The 17835-nt window shown below is 48.8% G+C and overlaps 1 protein-coding gene across 6 annotated transcripts in view; it reads right to left on the reverse strand.

Annotated features, from left to right (window-relative positions):
* Positions 1 to 17835, reverse strand: part of Tns3 (tensin 3) — a 246093-nt gene that overhangs the window by 140426 nt on the left and 87832 nt on the right. For 4 of the 6 annotated variants that reach the window (XM_048450104.3, XM_087909179.1, XM_048450105.3 and 1 more), the window contains exon 4: positions 9739 to 9777. The exons of 1 other annotated variant lie outside the window; for it this stretch is intronic. In XM_048450104.3, the coding sequence (XP_048306061.3) occupies positions 9739 to 9777 (39 nt within the window). Of the gene's footprint in view, positions 1 to 9738; positions 9778 to 17562; positions 17647 to 17835 lie in introns of those variants that run through there. One more of the 6 variants, XM_048450109.3, reaches the window with a different exon arrangement.

The raw sequence follows: 17835 nt of genomic DNA on the forward strand, positions 1-17835 counted from the left end.
CCCCAGTGGAGAATTTGGTATGATTCAGTTAAAACAAGCGTAATGAACCAAACTGTCTATGAACTCAGATCTCTCTACCCATAGAACATTGCAGCTCTCAGACTTCATCCAAGGAGTCTTTGGACAGTGGACAGTGGTTAACACAGAAACTGACAACAGATCAAAATGCAGAGGATGAGGGTCAGTGGAGTTTGTGTGGGCCCACAGTCGAGACATCTTTACCTCTTTCCACCAAGGCTCAGAAAGAACCATTACAGAAGGGATGGGGGTGGAGTGATTACAAAAGCCAAGATGCTGGGGAGGTCTGGAGCAAGGAACAGTGTCTGCTGGACATAACAGGATCCCTCCATTCATGAATTCACAGCTGCTACCATTGCCTGCACAAGACCTGAGCAAGACCAGGCCAGTCAACATTCCAACATGGATGTAGAAAGCAGTTCATGAGCCCCGTCTCTAACTGGGAAATTACAGACAGTTGATGCCTTCTGGGTGAGGGAGAGCCATGTTTTTAACATGGTAGGTGTACCATGCTCCAGTGCACAGCCCCACACATAGGAGTATATATGCATGGGTAGCACATAATGAACTTTATGGACTTTAATAATAATAATAATAATAATAACTGAGTTTGAAGAAGATACGGAGGTGGAGGTAGATCTGGGAGGAGTTGTGGGAAGAGAAAGGTGAAAATGATCAAAATAGATTACATGAAATCCTCAAGTAATTAGTAAAGATGTTTTCTAAATGTTTAACGGTAGGAAAACAAATAAGCATTTGGTTCCACTCCGTAGTCATAGTTCCTTCCTTCAAAGATCAAACACGGTCATTGTCTTCAATGTTTCCATATTAATATGCATGGCCATGAGAAAAAGAAAGGAATCCCATTTAGCTAACTTGTCTGGCTCACTGCAGGGCAAAGTAGCCACCAGACCTGGCAGCATTCCCGTCACTCAAATCCCTGCTTCCTGTGAGTCCTTCAGAAAGAGGCTGGCTATAGTACCCTGGGGATTCAGGTCAATATTTAAGAGGAAGCGGCTTTGGAGGTGGCCCTCGGGGAATCAGAGGAGAGGAGGGGTCGGGGGCCACAGGGACAAGGGCTGTCACCCTGCCAGTCTCTCTTCTCACTTTACTAGAGCAAGTCCAGGGCGGTCTACCAGCCTAAAATCTACACCGTGAGTGGACAGGGTGGTGAGAACCCAGCAGTCATTTAACCAGGCCCTGCAGCCCAGCGTTGGCATTTAATCATTAGCTAAGGCTTTGTGTTCCCCTTGTGCGGAAGCTGACACCACCAAAGGTCAACACGTCCTGGCCTTGCCTCACAATCCTTCCACCTGCAGAGGTGGGACAATAGCTCAAAGGGAGAACCAACCTGGCTTGCAAATGCGGGTGACAAAAGGCAGCCAGGCAGCATTTGGGAGGCTGGCTTTGTTGGGTGTGTTTGTTGGGGGATTTTCCATTTCCCAGTAGGATCGGTGCTGAGACTTGTAGCTCCCAGCTACAGAGGACAGCACCAGGCTGCCAGGAACCTCCTCTCTGGGGCTGCCCTTCTCAGAAATCCAGAACACTAAAAGCCTCACAGTTGGACACAGTCAAAAGATGGATGTTATTTTAGGTGTGGGAGGGAATGGTGAAATCAAAGAAAAGGCAGGATCAAAGTCTGGCTTGTGACTGAGGGGGAGGGGTCACAGACTTCCCAAAGCCCTGGGCCTCCAGGGTAACAACATTTTGGATCCTTTAGAGCAGAGCTGAAACAAGGCCCTGGTGGGCAAAGGTCTGAGCTCAAGTCAGGCATCCCAGAAAACCATCCGTGGACACTGGCCTGGTCCTGGGTGGCCTACCACAATGTTGCTCACTCCATCCCTGTTGGCAAGATAGGAAGCCCTGGGAGGACGGCTCTGCCGTCCTTCCCTGAAGATTCCTGGAGAAAAAGGTGTCACGGTCCTGCCCAGTGCCCCTGACAGATTAAAGCTAAAGGCTGTGTCTGTTTCCATGAACCATCTCTCTGTACTCTCCCTCACCAGAGCCTCTCCGACTCCATGCCCACTACATGCTATTCCTGGGAAGGCTACGTCACACTTCTGCAGCCAGAGTGGCTTCCTCTGGCTAGGGAACAATTAAGCAATATGACAAGGTCTCTTAGAGTATTGGCTTCCCGAGCCTACTAGAACAAGGGCCCCATACTGCACACCCTAAAACCACGGGCATTTATTTTTCCCCCACATATGGGACCAAAAATGAGAGACTGGAGTCTGCAGGGCCACACCCCTCTCAGACTGCAATGCTGGCCCTGCCTCTTGCACCTTAACACAGCCATTGCGGTCCTGGGATCTTAGAGACACATTGCTTCCATCTCTGCCTCCACCATCACGTGGTCTTTTCCCTGCTGTGGTGCTTTACATAGGGATGGCCAACACAGACTCGTGTGTTTGAATGCTTGACCCATAGGGAGTGGCACTAAGAGGAGGTGTGGCCTTACTGGAAGACAGGTGTCAATATAGGAATGGGTTTTGAGGTCTCATTTGTTCAAGCTATGCCCAGAGTGTGATACACAGTCTCCTTCGGCTGTCTGCAGATCAAGATGTAGATAGAACTCTCAGCTCCTTCTTCAGCACCATGTCTACCTACATGCCGCCATGATGATAGTGGACTGTATCTCTGGAGCTGTAAGCCAGCCCCAGTTAAATGTTTTCCTTTCTAAGAGTTGCCGTGGTCGTGGTGTCTCTCCACAGCAGCAGAAACCCTAATCAAGACACCTTCATATTTCCCTGTGTGGATGTCCTACATGTCCACATTCCCTGAGTTACAGGTCTGTAGTAGGTGCAACCATAATCGTTTTGAGTTGTCTCTATACTCTCTTAACTTCCCGGCAAGAGCCAAGGAATTTACTGAGATATATGCTTCCCTCTGGCTAGCAAACTATTGGGACAATGGAATTAGATGTAACAATTAGAGTTTCTGTAGGAACCTCATGCTAGAAGCAATGTCTGTAGCCAGGTGTCAGCCAGAGGAGAAGACAGCCTCACGGAGATTTCACACAGCTCTGACTACTTGTAGAAGAAACTGGAGCCAAAGATGGGTCAGTGATGTACAGGACCACACCTTGGCCAAGACTACTTAGTAACACAAACCTCTTGCCCTCTGTTTAAACCTCAGCCTCATGTCAGGTTCAAGAAGATGCTCGGCAGTCACTGGCCCTATTGATTTGTTCCTCTCCCCAGTGTGACCGTATTGGGAAATAAATTTTTCTCTGCTTTTTCACTATTACTTGTTTAATTGGCATCTCAAGGACCAGTGGCTAAACACACATTGTTAGGCATGCCAGGGACCAGACTTGGACTTCTCCAACAATACCACCATAGAGGTGCCCTCTGGGACCCAGAAAAATGAGGATACCAGCCATCTGTTCTCTCCACCACGCACGCTTCCTCACATGGAAGGCTGGGTGTGAGTTCAATTGTAAGGGGCAACCGTGGGGTCGCCCCTCATCACCAATACACACCTCGCTCTCTTCAGATCGGTCCTTCAAGGTGACGAAAGCAAAGGTAAGAAAAAGAGCACGCGGGAGGTGTTTAGGGCGGTGGCTTTAAACCCTGTCCACCCACAACCACTCATCCATTAACAATTATGAGGACATCCGGTTCGGCTGAAACCCACAGGATGGAGAGGAAGCTAAGAAGAGCCAGTAAGTAAGTGACGCATGTGTCTCCATCAGCCAGCCCAGAGAGCCAGGCTGCTCTCCGCCTGACCCACAGGGTGTCGACAATCCTGGGGACAGGGAGCTCTGCCTATCTCTGGGTTCTGTGCCTCCTTGAACTTGCGCTGAACCCAGCCACCTGCAATGCTCACTAGAGCTCTCTGGGAGGAGGCAGAACAAGAGGTTCGATGCCCACACTTTAGCAAAGTGGAGAGGGCTGGAAGACCAGACAGGACCAGCTGGTGAGAAACGAGCCTGAGGTTCTTAGCCAAACAAGGACAAGAGCTCCCCAGGTGCTGCTGACCACACAGCCTGCCCACTTTATAGTCATGTGACCTGGGGTAAGTCACACCAGCATGGCTATAAGCCTGCTTCTCTGCCTTTGCTTATCCCACTTCAACCTGCTCAGTCTCCCCCAGATCCTCTGTCCCCAAGGGCCTCCTGTTTTCCAGCATGAAAAGCCACTCCTGTGTCTGTGATCAGGATTCCCTGGTTACTGATACAAACCTACTCCCTAGGACAGTACGTGAAGTAAAAACACGACCAAAAATACGCATATATTATTATCATAGAAATATATGATACAAACAGTAGCTACTGTTGTGAGCGTGGTTAGGTCTCTGCTTGAGGATCTGACCCTGCAAAATGGCAGCTACCAACAAGAGATGCACACACCCATCTGACAGCGCTATCCCACGCCCAGGCTTCGAGTGCCCAGTCTCCACACAGGATCCACTGGACACCAACGGTGCATGACCTCCATACTCTTGCTCTCAGGAAGTAGAGGATTTATTTCTCCAGAGCTCATCAGACTGGTTCTCCCTGTCAGACGCCAAAACAACAAGATAACAACACAAAGCAAACAGCAAAACCACAAAACTCAAAGACTTCATTGTCCTCTGCAATTCAAGGAAAAGCAAAGCAGGCTTTGCACATTTAGCCTGTGTGTTCCGTGTAGCGTGAGGACACTGGGAACCTTTTGTGTCTTTATATGTTTGCTTGATTTTTCTGTTTCATTTTGTTTTGATGGTTTTTTGAGACAGGGTCTCACTGTGTATAACTCGCTAGCTGGCCGGGAACTTGCTGTGTAGACCAGACTGGCTTCAAACTCACACTTCCTGCCTCTGTCTCCCGAGTTCTGGAAAACTAAAGACAAGTATCGCCATGCCCAGCTGGCACTATTTTAACACATCTCGCGGTCTTTACAGGGCCCCCATAGGAAAGTGGTGACACGCCATTTTACAGAAAAGGAACCCGGATCGACATCATAGGATTCTCTACATCATGGACTAGGAAGGACCAGAGTTATGTTTAGTCTGACACTTGTATGTACTATTACATTCTATTCCTTACATGTACATGTGACCACATACATGTACACATATGTAGGTGTACAGAACAGCTAAGCTACAGGCCCTGCCTCTCTCATCAGATATAAACAGATATAAACAGACCGTAAACCCACAACACACCTGGACCTTTCTGAAAACCCTATGGCACTATTCACAGATGGGTTTGGGTCTGAATGAAGTTACAATGAAGCAAACCTTGACAACCACAAGACAGCTCTGGGTCAGGACATGTTCCATCACCTGGATCAACATCCTCTGTATTTCCTATGTCATATATGTCCCCCCCTTTTTCCATCCTTTCAGACAAAGTGCCTGGCTCCATCCAGGCTGTGTGGCACAGGCCTGTGGTCCTCACTGCCCTGGAGGCTAAGAGGGGAAGCACGAGTTCGAGGCTTGCCTCAGCAACTTGGCGGAACCCTGTCTCAAAGTAAAATCGAATGAAGGGCTATAACAGTCCTCTTGCAGCTCCCTGATAGAGGACTTGCCTGCCTAACGTGTACAAAACCCTGTGTTCATTGTCACACACACACACACACACACACACACACACACACACAGCTAATCATCATGGTTTCCTTTCCACACAGACTGCACGCTTGCCTCATCAACAACGTCATGGTTTACAGAGAGAGGTCTGCCTTCCAGCCCCTATTCTCAACCACATCAACTAACTCTCAGTTCATGTATTCTTCTAACCTCACATCCCGCTCCTGCTTCTGGAAGCCAGGAGGGCAAACAGGTTCTGCCGTCAGCAAAGAAGCAGAAGGCCAGGCATCCCAGGAAAATGCCTGGCAGCCGTTCCAAAGGTCCCTCACCCCATCATGAAGGCACCTTTGTTCCCACAAGTAAGTGGCGTCCCTAGAGTCAGTCACTGATCAAAGGCTGTCACTCAGTCCACCTGCCAAGGCGCAGGGTGCCCTTCTTACTGTCCAGGACAATGAATTATGCCAGAGTTTCAAACTGTCACTCCGCAAACCTGCATCACTCCTGGAGTTCAGACAGACCTGGCGGCTCACTGAGCCGAAATGTGCTGGATGATGCGAACTCTGCGGGTTCACACCTACCAAACAGAGGCAGGCAGCACACGCTACAGGTGAAGAAAAGGCCACCAGCTCAGGTCACAGCAGCAGGGCAGGTGGTGCAGGCAGCAGGACAGAGGCACGGGCAAGGCAAAAGGGTAGCCCTCAGAAGCAAACTGCCAGCAACAGTTTACAGCATACAGCACACCCAGAGGGCACATGAGCCACCTGCTCCCCAACCTGGAGGTCTGCTGAGTCACCAGGACCCCTAATGTCACAGGCAGAAAGAGCCAAGAGTATCCCAGAGGACGTGTGTGTCATGTCAGCTCAGACGACACTGAGACCGGGAATGGCATATGGGACTCAGAAGACACGGGACAACAAAACCTGTGCTTATCAAGTTCATCCACAAGCCGTGAACCCTGGAAGAGCGTCTGCAGATACTGGTCCAGAATGGGCATCCCACAGACACGCCTGTGAATTCATGAGATGGTCACCAGTCCTGGACAGGAAATACAGCAGCCCTAAATAACCACTAATTTCCTCCCCACTTTTACCAAGTGGGCAGTTTTGCACAAGACAGCTCCTTGTTTTACAAATGCGTTACACTAAACACTAGAACCATCATTGTAACCATCCTGGCAGGAGGGAAGATATTCTAAAGAGCCTGGAGTGACCCTCCCTTCGCCTATCAGACGGCTGAGACAATGGCTCCCAAAGAATTGGAACTTCCCCTAGGAAACTCACGCTGGGAGAAGGGGAAAACTAAAGTCTGGTGCCAGTTGGAAGACTCTCCCAGGAAGGGATCACATGGTTCTGGCAACTAGTCAGACCACCTTGTGGGAGAGAAAAAGCCCGCGATGACATAGGACCAACCTTGACCAGGATTGCTCAACTAGGCAAACCTCTATTTAGACCTAACTGCGTATCAGCGCCCATGAAGACAGGATGGGGGTGGGAATGGGGGTGAACCGGACCTCAATGAGCACACTGAGTAAGTTTTCTTTCCCTGGTTCTTCCGGTTATTTGTCTCTTTAATTGACGTGTTGAGGATGGGTGGCCAAGCCTAGCGTGTTAGGGCCGTTAGGACCCAGGCTGTGACTAACTCCAGAACAGACTCAGTGAAGACGTCTAGCCTCAGCATGTACACAGCTGCAGGCAAAGACACCACTTCTGGATGACCTTCGGGACCTTGACTAAGCCTCAGAGGTGACCTCAGGAGGCAAAGTGTCAGACACAGAGAAATTACTCAGTGAATGACAACCAGGAAAACAAGACTGTTCTCAGGTAACCTGACCAGTCACATGTTTAGTGTTCTCCCTGTGACAACTGAAAGCAAGTTCAAGCCAATTCAACTTCCAAGGCCAACCCTAGAGGGTTCTCAGCCCATTCAGGACCAGGAGTACAAGGAATATTGGATGCTCTCTGTACTAAGAAATAATGCGGAGGACTGTAGGGACAAAACCCTCCCGTGGGGCAGGTGTCACACAGGGAACACTGCACCACACAGCCCAGGGAAGGCAGCAGTGACAACGGGAGTCTCAGCTTGTGTGTGTGTGTGTGTGTGTGTGTGTGTGTGTGTGTGTGTGTGTGTGTGTTTGGATGTTAGATGTTAACAAAAGAAGCTTAAAACATTTTTAAAAATTAAGCATCATCTATGCTATTAGATTTGGTTATACCACCTCAGTTTGTGTAACTACCACCTAGCAATGTATTTCTCAGAACTTAAGCAATGTATGTTTTATATTTATGTATATGTATAAATATACACAATCAAGTACACATAAAAATCACATATATCAGACATGCATGCAAATTCATAGGCATAGCAATCAGTAATTATATACAATATGCACACATAAGAAAATTATAAACAACAAATACAACATTTATAAATAATACATATTCATCTAAATACAACAAATGCATGTGTAATGCATCTATTCATACAAACATAATAATTATAGGTAGGCATAATACATACATCTAGGCACCCTTACACTTATAACAAAGACATGCATAAAACAGGCAGACGTGTCTCAGGACCCTGACTATGCGGTTTACAGAGAAGTGAAGGGGAGGGAGTGGCAGTGGCCCTAGGCAGCCCTGAAACCAGCACAGCAGCCTGGATTTAACCCTACAGTACTCTGCACTCAGTGCTCCGACATGGTCTTTATAGCTGGGTAGAAATCCCTCCAATGACGTCAGATGCATAGCTTACATTCCCAAGGAAGGAGACCTTAGAGCGCACTCAAAGGGGCAAGTCACAACAGCCACCTTGTAAACGAGGCACCTGTGATGTGCCGATCCAGCATCCCTCGGCATTTGCTTGGCTGCCAGCTAAGTCACGGACCGCCACCACCCTCACTGGAAACAGAAGGAAGCTGAGGCACAGCAGTGAGGCAGGACCTCAGTGTGACTTCTCCAGGAGAACAAGGCTGCTGTGCCACCTCTCAGCTGAGCCCTCAGAGAACGTTCTACCACCCTACGAGACACACAGCACCAGCCTCGTGTCTAGAGAGCTCTGGGCTCTGTCCACAACGACATGAAGGCAGGAAAACAAGCAAAGACACCAACTGAGCCACCAGGTGCTACATACAGGAGAAGCAGGGGGCAGCATGACCCCATCCAGTAGGGAAGAGTCAAACAATACACGAAAGGCACCTTGGGAGAGATGGCAGGCCACTTCTTTACCTCACAAGTAAGGCTGGGGCAGTGTACGCTCCACACACAGCCATAGGCAGCCTCACAGCGGCCTCTTCAGGGCCACTCCTGACTGACAGTAAGAACCTTGTTCTCCACCTCCCAGTCGACAGGCCTCCTCCCAGTTAAGAAGTCACTAGAAACAATGGGTGGGGACCAAGAAAACACAGAGGGCAGGAGGCCACGGCACTCAAAGCAGACTCATTTGAGAAGCAGAGGGAAATTTTACATTCACCTCATGACGCATCAGAAGAGAAAGTGTTGCTATGTTTACTGTCAGTGGGATAAAAAGCAGGGCACAGCACGTGTCAGAGGTGACCTTGCTGGCATTGTTGGGACACTTACAAAGCCACCCTGGGACACACACTGATACTGACACTAAAGACAGCTTAGGTACCTTTCGCCAAGTGGCCAAACCCCAAAGGTAAATGCTACTGATCTGAAAGTTGCCACTACAAAAGGGCACAGGGATTTCCCATCTTTTTTGTTTGTTTTTCGAAACAGGGTTTCTTTTTTTTAATATTTATTTATTATGTATACAATATCCTGTCTGCATGCATGCCTGCAGGCCAGAAGAGAGCACCAGACCCCATTACAGATGGTTGGGAGCCACCATGTGGTTGCCGGGAATTGAACTCAGGACCTTTGGAAGAGCAGGCAATGCTCTTAACCGCTGAGCCATCTCTCCAGCCTGACAGGGTTTCTCTGTATAGTCCTGGCTGTATCATCTTACTCTATAGACCAGGCTACCCTCAAAATCAGAGAGATCCACCTGCCTCTGCCTTCTGAGTGCTGGGACTAAGGGTGTGAGCCACCTAGTCCAACAGGATTTTCGATCTTAATGAAAACAAGCAAGAGTGTACTTCCACCCTCTAGGTGAGCCAAGTCCTCAGCAAGAACAGAGCTTGAACAAACAGGAAGACCACCCTACCTGCTCACACCAAGTACCAAAGGGATGTGACGGTCTTACCTGGCCCGGGTGGACTTGCACAGAGCAGGGAACCGCCACCTTGAAAGGGAAAAGAAACATGAGCAAGGGGTTCTCAGGCAACAACGGGAACAGCAGCCAAAGCGGGTTCCCTGAGGCCGTGGCTGTGTCAGTGCCGGGACTCAACAGAACCTACACTCTACTAACCCTGCGGAAGTTTGGAACAGTCCTTCCTCGTTGGGGAGCATGAGAAGTGGGACCCAGAGAAGGTGGAGGGCTCTGAAGGGTGGTTTCAAGTTGCCCACAGTCTCTACAGTCACACTCAGGGACGGATTTTCTCTGCAAAATGGGCTGCTTTCTCTAGAACGATCTATGATCTGTGCATATGAAACTGAGCATGGAGTCTGTACGTATTTATTCCTGTTGACTGTGTCGCCACGTAAGACGAGAAAGAACTTCCCTTGGACTCTCCCGGTCAGCTCACTAAAGCACCCCAGGCAAAGCTGAGACCTCAGTTAACACCCCAGCTCTGAGCAACACCTTATTCGCTAGGCAGCTGTGAAGGCTCAAAGAGAAGAGGGAACACAGAGCAGAGAATGCTGCGGCCCTCAGTTAAAAGTCCCTGTGGGAGTCAAGGCATTGGACTGGCTTCTCGTTCCTTTGGGTGGCTGCCAAGGACCTTGCCCCCGTGACCTCCCACATTCCCCAGCTTTCTCCTTGCTCTCCCACTTCAGACCCCTGGCTCAGTCCAGTTCTCCAAGAGTTTTCTGGAACTGGAAAAGGAGACAGAGGGGACCTGACTGGCCACTACAGTTCACAATCTGGAGCAGTAGGCAGCAGTATGACCTTAGTCCCTGATGGGGACATTATTTATAGACTCTTGCTTATCTTGCTCAGTAAGTTTCTCAAGAAACATGTGACACATGACCACTCATCTATCTGGGACACGCCATTATTCCATCAAGATCATGACTCATATTCTTGGCAGAGACAGGGGTCCTCTGTCTTTGCACTCACCTTTCCCCTAACTACATCCCCAGCTCTTCTGTACTAGACAGCAACTGAGGCAGAAACACCTAGTGCGAATCTGTGTGTCCTCGGCTCCACGTGTACATATTAAATTTTGATGGGTGGGTGGGGGAAGGAGTCCATAAATAAATGTAAGGTGAAAACTGACACATGGCTTTGGAAATGCCGGGAGCTAGTGACAGGACCTTATAGGACATTGACTATGCTGGACCCCATGATTAACAGAACGCTATGATTCACTTTATTCCAGCAAGCCTTCAGTTGGGGCACACAGGCATCCTGGTACACAGTCACACTGGTAAGGCACGCATGAGGAACCAGGCTCTCCCTTGGGATGTCACCTGAATTCCACAACGCGGAATAATACTCATCGCCACGCAGAAATGGCCCAAGAGGGCATGAAAGGACACAGAGGCACATTTAATGTCTGTCACTAAGATGAAGCAGCCAACCTAAAGATGCCACCTGCTACGTGAGTCCTTCTAGAAAACACACAACTACAGAAACGGTGAAATATGAGTGGTTATCAGGAGCTAAGGGGACAGATGAGTAAGAAGAAAACCAGACAAACGCTGAAAGCATCTGAACTCTTGGACTGACATTGTCATGGTGGGTACATGTCACTGACAACAGTTCAAACTCACGGAATGAACAACACCCAATAAACTCCCTACCTACACTATAGGTTGCGGACCTTGGTTAACAATGTACCGATACTGAGTCATTAAGCATTCTGAATTACACAGACTTTTAAATAAATACACCAAACAAATGCTTAATTTTCTTTATATTGAAAACTACCCTAAATATAAACTTTATCAATATTTTCAAGTAATTGACCAAAAAGATGTATAGAAGGAGTTCCTATGCCACACCAGAAACTTGAGTTTAACAACAGCTAGGGGCTGGCCATGAGCATCGTCTTTAAGTCCAGAACTTGGGAAGTAGAAGCAGGTGAATCTGTTAGTTTGAAGCCAGCCTGATCTGCGTAGAGAGTTCAGGCTGGGCAAGGACACGCAGTGAGACACTGTCTAAAACAGACAAATGGGGGGGGGGGGTGGATCAGATGCTATCTGTATCCCACATCCCCATATAAACATGGGGATAAACAATATGTGTTTATATAAACAAAAGGTGTTCAGAGTGCAGCCCTAGGACTGCAAATGAGTTACTCAATTAAGTTCTGGACAGACTGTCTATAGTCAAGGGAATGCATCAAGATGTATCCTGCCAATGTAGTTATCAACAGCTATCAGGACAGGAGACACCAGGGTATAACCAGTATTTCCAGTTTCTTCCTCCTTGTTTAGAATAAGGAGGGCAACTGCCCACAGTCGGAACCATGACCAGAGGCTGCCCTTCTCAGGATGACAGTGTTCCTGGTCCATGCCAGTCTCCTTGGCACTAAGAAACACGCGGACACTCAGCAGCTCTGTGACTGGACTCCCTGGCTGCTTCTGTAGGCTCGTAGGTTCCACCGCCCATCCAAACTGTCTAGAAAAGCAGGGCACACTTCCTTCTCCTCACGGGAGCCCAGAAAAGCTCTACGGTTCACATCACTGCTGCTGTTATCCCTGTCACCTACAGAACCACCTGCCCACCTCCCCAACTTCATCTCCTGAGGATGAAGAGCCACATGACATGGCAAGAGCGGGCAGTTGATAAGCTGACAGAAAGAGGATCGCTACCCGGGGTGCAGATCAGAACGGCACCTCATGGTATCTGTTTCTGCCTCATCCTCAGTTGCAGCTCTGATCAAACATTCTGGTCCTGTAGCCCTTTACAAATGATGGAGGGAAACGCGGTGGGCGCGGGCTGTCTCCAGGCTGTGCTCGGGCTATTCACCCGAGGCTATGAACTGCACTGAACACTTAGCAACAGACACGAATGCAGTGGACTTGGACACGGGCCCAGTGCCAACCCACCCTCAGGTACGAACCGACAGGAGTTTCTACCCAGGAATCTCTGAGCTGGGATGGCTCCATCAGTGTATGACTGCATGATATGCACGGCCCACCCAGGGCATAATTTTTAAATATGCACGAGTCGTGAACAAGTTGCAGGAGGGTGGAGATGAGAGAACTGCAGCCTGTGCTCCAAGCATCAGGACACACCCTCAGGGGGCCTGGCATGCGCAGGTTCAAGTCTGCGCCATAAATACGTCCTTAAGACACGCCTGTCTGCAGCTCTTGGCTCTGAACCCTACCAACACAGAAAGCAAGCGTATTCTGTCCTGATCATGGGACACTGAATCAAGGAGAACGGTCCTCAGACAGACGAAAGACACCAGTTGGGTCCCAGTTGCCTTCCTTTCCCCCTGATGAGAGCACCCACTGGACTCAGGGTGACAAAAGGTGGCAGTAAATGGGCAGGTCTGGCAGCTACAGAAAATCCCAGGAGAGAGCTACCGACTGAGCTATGAGCAGAAGATCTTGGGACACATGTCCTTCTCTCACCCTGACCCAGGGCCTCTCTGAGAGACCTGCATAAGAGCCATTTTATGGCCTTTACTTGGCTTGGTCTGTGGCCTAATCTGTGGTTACCAAGGACAACCACAAACAAACAAGGCTGGGTCCAACCCACACCTGGCTGTGTGGGTGCCTGGAACCTGCTGAGGTGGATAACCTTGTCTCCAAGCCAGCCAGGTCATCAAGGCGGAAGTAGGAGGGGCCTACAGCCTTCCACTCAGGACTATCCCAGGGGTGAGTGTGTGAAGGGCAGTGTGCATATTTAAAATTCAGGGATAGGGCGGAAAGTGAGGGGGTGGGTTCTATGGTATGAAGCTTGCCTAGAATGTGTTATCTTCCAGCCAAATTGAGCATTTTTGAGAAATGTATGCGTTGTTCTGACAGTCTGTCTGACTAGAAGTCTTGAGAGTCCTGTGAGTGAGCTCTAATGTGAGAGACAGAGAGAGTAACTAAGTGTGTATATGTGGATGTGCATGTGTACACATGTATGTACATGCATGCCTTGCAGGAACATGTGTTTGTGTGTCTTCCCTGTGTCAGAACACCCCTCTGTGAGCATGTTCATGTATGTATCCATGTGTATTAGTATGCCCAAAGACTCCTGCAGTCCTGAAGCTAGGACAAAAGGCAGAGCTTTGACCAAAAAGTGAGTCTACCTTAAAAAAGAAAGACTCAGCCACAGCCAGCTGCCTCTGCCCCCTCACCATGGCTGGCAGGAGCCTCTGGGGCGAGGAGAGGACCAGGTCTACTGTGACTACCATTCTCAGAGAGCGAAAGGACAACCCAGTTCAAACAAACACAGTTTGCAGACCCTGTCTTCCTTCTGATTCACACAATTAAAGCATGAACTCAACGCTGATTGTCATGTTCAACTAAATGACATTTTGGCCAAGCCATGTCAAGAATGATTACTTTCCTGCCCGTTTCTCTAAGAGATGCATGGTTGTAACCACTACATGCTACTACATAAACAGAATAAAGGTGAGTTTGCATTCAACCTTTTGTGAATCATCAAAAATCCCAATCCTGTTGGGTCCCATGAATGAGTTTTCTAGAATGTCACTGAACTCCAGAGGAAGAATGGAGAGACAGGCCGCTCCAGGTTCCACGACCGGTTCACCACTACAGTGAAAGCCTGGGTCCTTGCTGGCCCTTTTCTCATTCTCGCTCCATGGAATTATGCCCATGGAGGGCTCTCTGAAACTGGCATCAAGCATGCACACACAGGGATGTGGAAAGGAGAGTCAACCCAGCGATATCCGCCATCTGTCATCTAAGGCATTCAGCAAAGGCACACAGGGGCTGGGGCTGCAGTGTGGCAGAGCCCAGCATGCACCGCGCCCTGACCGAAACAAATGCATCCAAAAATAAAAGCACATAACTTGTAATAAATCCACCAACAGCCTTTCAGGAACAAGATAATGGAATAGAGGAGAAAGGTGAGTCACCAGTTACCTCAGCGCTGAAAGAGCCATCTTGGTGCTCACGTTAACATGAAATCGCTTTGATCAGAACAATGACGCACGGCTACATAAAACTGGAGGCAAAATTTACTTCAGATTCGACACCAAGCCAGAAGGAAGGGCAACAATTTCCTTCATAATCAGGAGAGTGGGGGATGGAGAGATGGCTCCACAGTTAAAAGCACTGGCTGCTCTTCCAGAGGACCCAGGCTCAATTCCCAGCATCCACATGGCAGCTCACAACTGTCTGTAACCCCATTTCCAGAGGACCTAAAACCCATGGCAACAACACCGAATCAGGGAAGTGGAAGAGATACCGTGGCTTCCTGGGCTTGGGAAAGACCCACAGAGATGCTGGTGACGGGTCACTGAGACCCACAATGCAATGGGGGTCAGGTCACTGCTCATCTCTGTTGAGTGTAGCATCTGGGGCAGAGGAGGTTTCCAAGAAGCACTTTTATCACTTTATAGCCCTTACAGCTTATGTCAAATATCACTGACCAACAAACTGGCCCATTGTATTAAGCTTGAGAAAAGGTAAGTTGTAAATTTTTTTATAGCCAGGATTATCACTCACTATATATGGAGGAGGTGAATCAAGAGTAAGTTCCTCATCCCCGATGCTGTCACTCAGCAAAGGGACACTCTACTTAAATACAGTCCGTGCTAGACTGCTGGGGCCACCGTGAAGCCCCATAGACAGAAGGCTTAAACAACAGAGGTTTTTATGTCTTTAGCCTTGGAGGCCAACTGACAGACTGGCTGAGGTGACTCAGGGCTATTTCCTGCTGCTCCTCAGCTTGTGAAGCTGCCCCCTCCTTGTACCCATATGTGGTCTTCCACCTCCCGACCTGTATCTTAGACTCTTCTTGGAAAAACGAAGGCGGCATGGGATTAGAACCCACTCTGGTGACTTAGTTTATAAACTTCACCTCGTAAACGACCATTCCTACAAATACAGTTCAGAAAGTCGGGCTCCAGCCCATGCCTTAAGGGAGCATCGTTGAGCCGAACAGTTAATCAAAGGTTTGGGAGAACCAGAGCATGCTCAGAACATCAGTCGGGGCTAGACCCCAAGCAGCAACAAGTCTCCTAATTCATGGTGACTTCTGGAACAGTTCCAGCGCCTGAGGCCAGGGCCAATGAATGCCAAGGTCAAGCTCCCCCCGGCTTACCCTGCAAGAACAAGGGATCCACAGGGACAAGGGCATGAAATGCAGGCTGTTACTGCAGAGACTTTATTAACTTTTCCAAGGATGAGAGAGAGAGAGAGAGAGAGAGAGAGAGAGAGAGAGAGAGAGAGAGAGAGAGAGCGCTCTCTACCTTTGCTCCTGGGATCTCTTTGCTAGGCATGACCCTGGGATCCCTAATTAGGCTCACATTCCTTAGGAAGCCCTGTTATCCACTAAATGGCAAAGCCCAATTTACCCTGCTCTAATCCCCATGAGAATCAAGCCAGCCTGGCAGGCGTAATTAAACGCCAGACTGCCGGCCACAAACAAGGCATCAAGATGGGAGAAAAGGAGGGGAAATTACTGGAACTGGGGCTTTCTGGTTCTCTTAAAGATAACAGGTCTAGAAAGATTACACCTCTGGTACAGTTATCAATAAGTCCGTCCCAGCATTCTCAGCTTCCGTTGGGCTGGCCTGAGCCAGTCGCAGCTTCTAAGGCTTCAGTGTTCTTTCTGTCTTCCACCTCCATGCTTCTGAGTTTTAGGAGAAGGGGCCATTGGTAGGGCAACTAGGGTCTTCTTTGGCTTCAGGCAAACCACGCAGGGCTTGTCGGGGAATGCAACAGAACTAAAACAGCCAGGTCTTGCTCTACATCCTCTATGTTCCCAACATGGGCCCCAGATCAGAAATTAAATGTGAGTCTATTGCTGTAATGAGAGTCTGAAATTGGGAAAGGACAGCCTGCATCCACCAGTCGCAAGATCTGATAAGGACTTCAGGACAGAACCATGTGTCCAGGGACAGGCACAAGGGTCTGTCTGAAAGTCCAAGGTCAGGGAGGAAGCACAGGACAAGGTCTGTGCACGGGGCTCTTAGGCACACAGGAGAAGGGGCCCATCCTAGACCTCCATCACCGGGAGACACCAGGGTCCAGCCTGGTGTTTTAACCTTTGTCTTATCTCCCACACAGAAACACAAAGATTGCACGATCATGAGTAAAATGCTTTCTAAAGAACCAGAAGAAAAGCTAATAAACACAACGGCTTCAGAGAAACATTAATTCCTCTAAAGCCATCCATTCTCCTCACTTAACATGCCAAGGATCAAGTTGTAATTGCTTCAAAATAAGCAGACCCACTTCCATAGAAAAATCCAAGCCTCAGACCATAGCCACAGTTTCCCAGGGACTTTGTCATCAGCCCTGCGATGTATCACCAGCAACCACAGCCAACAATAACGAACACTGGCGTTGGTAACTCACACTTTTATTAAATAGGAAAAGACTGCCAAGGTGCTGCATGTCTTTAATCCCACCAACTGGGAGGCAGAGGCAAGAAGAACTCTGTCAATTCAAGGCTAGCCTGAGCTACTTAGCAATTGCTAGCTTGACCAGGGCTATGTAGTGAGAGCCTGCCTTAACAACAACAAAGGAAGGAAGGAAGGAAGGAAGGAAGGAAGGAAGGAAGGAAGGAAGGAAGGAAGGAAGGAAGGAAGACAAACAGACAGACAGACAGGATTGCTAATTAGCTATGTGGCAAACAACCCTGTACTATTTCCATCACGTCCACACTTGCGTCAGTTTGTTTCAGAGATAATGGCATCACACAGGGTCTTTGAAGAGTCAGTCATTCCCCCATCAAGAGGTATAGTCAACGCGGATGGAGAAATGGCTCAGCAGTTAAGAGCACTGGCTGCTCCTGCAGTGGACCAGGATTCTGTCCCATAGCACCTACCTATAACTCCAATTCCCGGGATATCTTCTTCTGGCTTCCTCAGGCACGGCACAAACCCGATATGCACATGCAAGCAAACACACACACACACACACAAACTAAAAATGAATAAATCTGGATTCTTTTGACTTTTAAGAGGCCCCATCTAGCCCTTTCTTTTGAATTTGATGTCTTCCTGGTTTGTCCTGTGACCTGTCACGACCAATGAAATAAGGCAAAATTTAAAAACACTTCTCTTCCTCCTTCTCTTCTTCCTCTTCCTGGTCTTCCTTC

Source organism: Myodes glareolus, chromosome 8 (genome assembly GCF_982192425.1).
Source record: "Myodes glareolus chromosome 8, mMyoGla1.1, whole genome shotgun sequence".
Lineage (NCBI taxonomy): Eukaryota > Metazoa > Chordata > Mammalia > Rodentia > Cricetidae > Myodes > Myodes glareolus.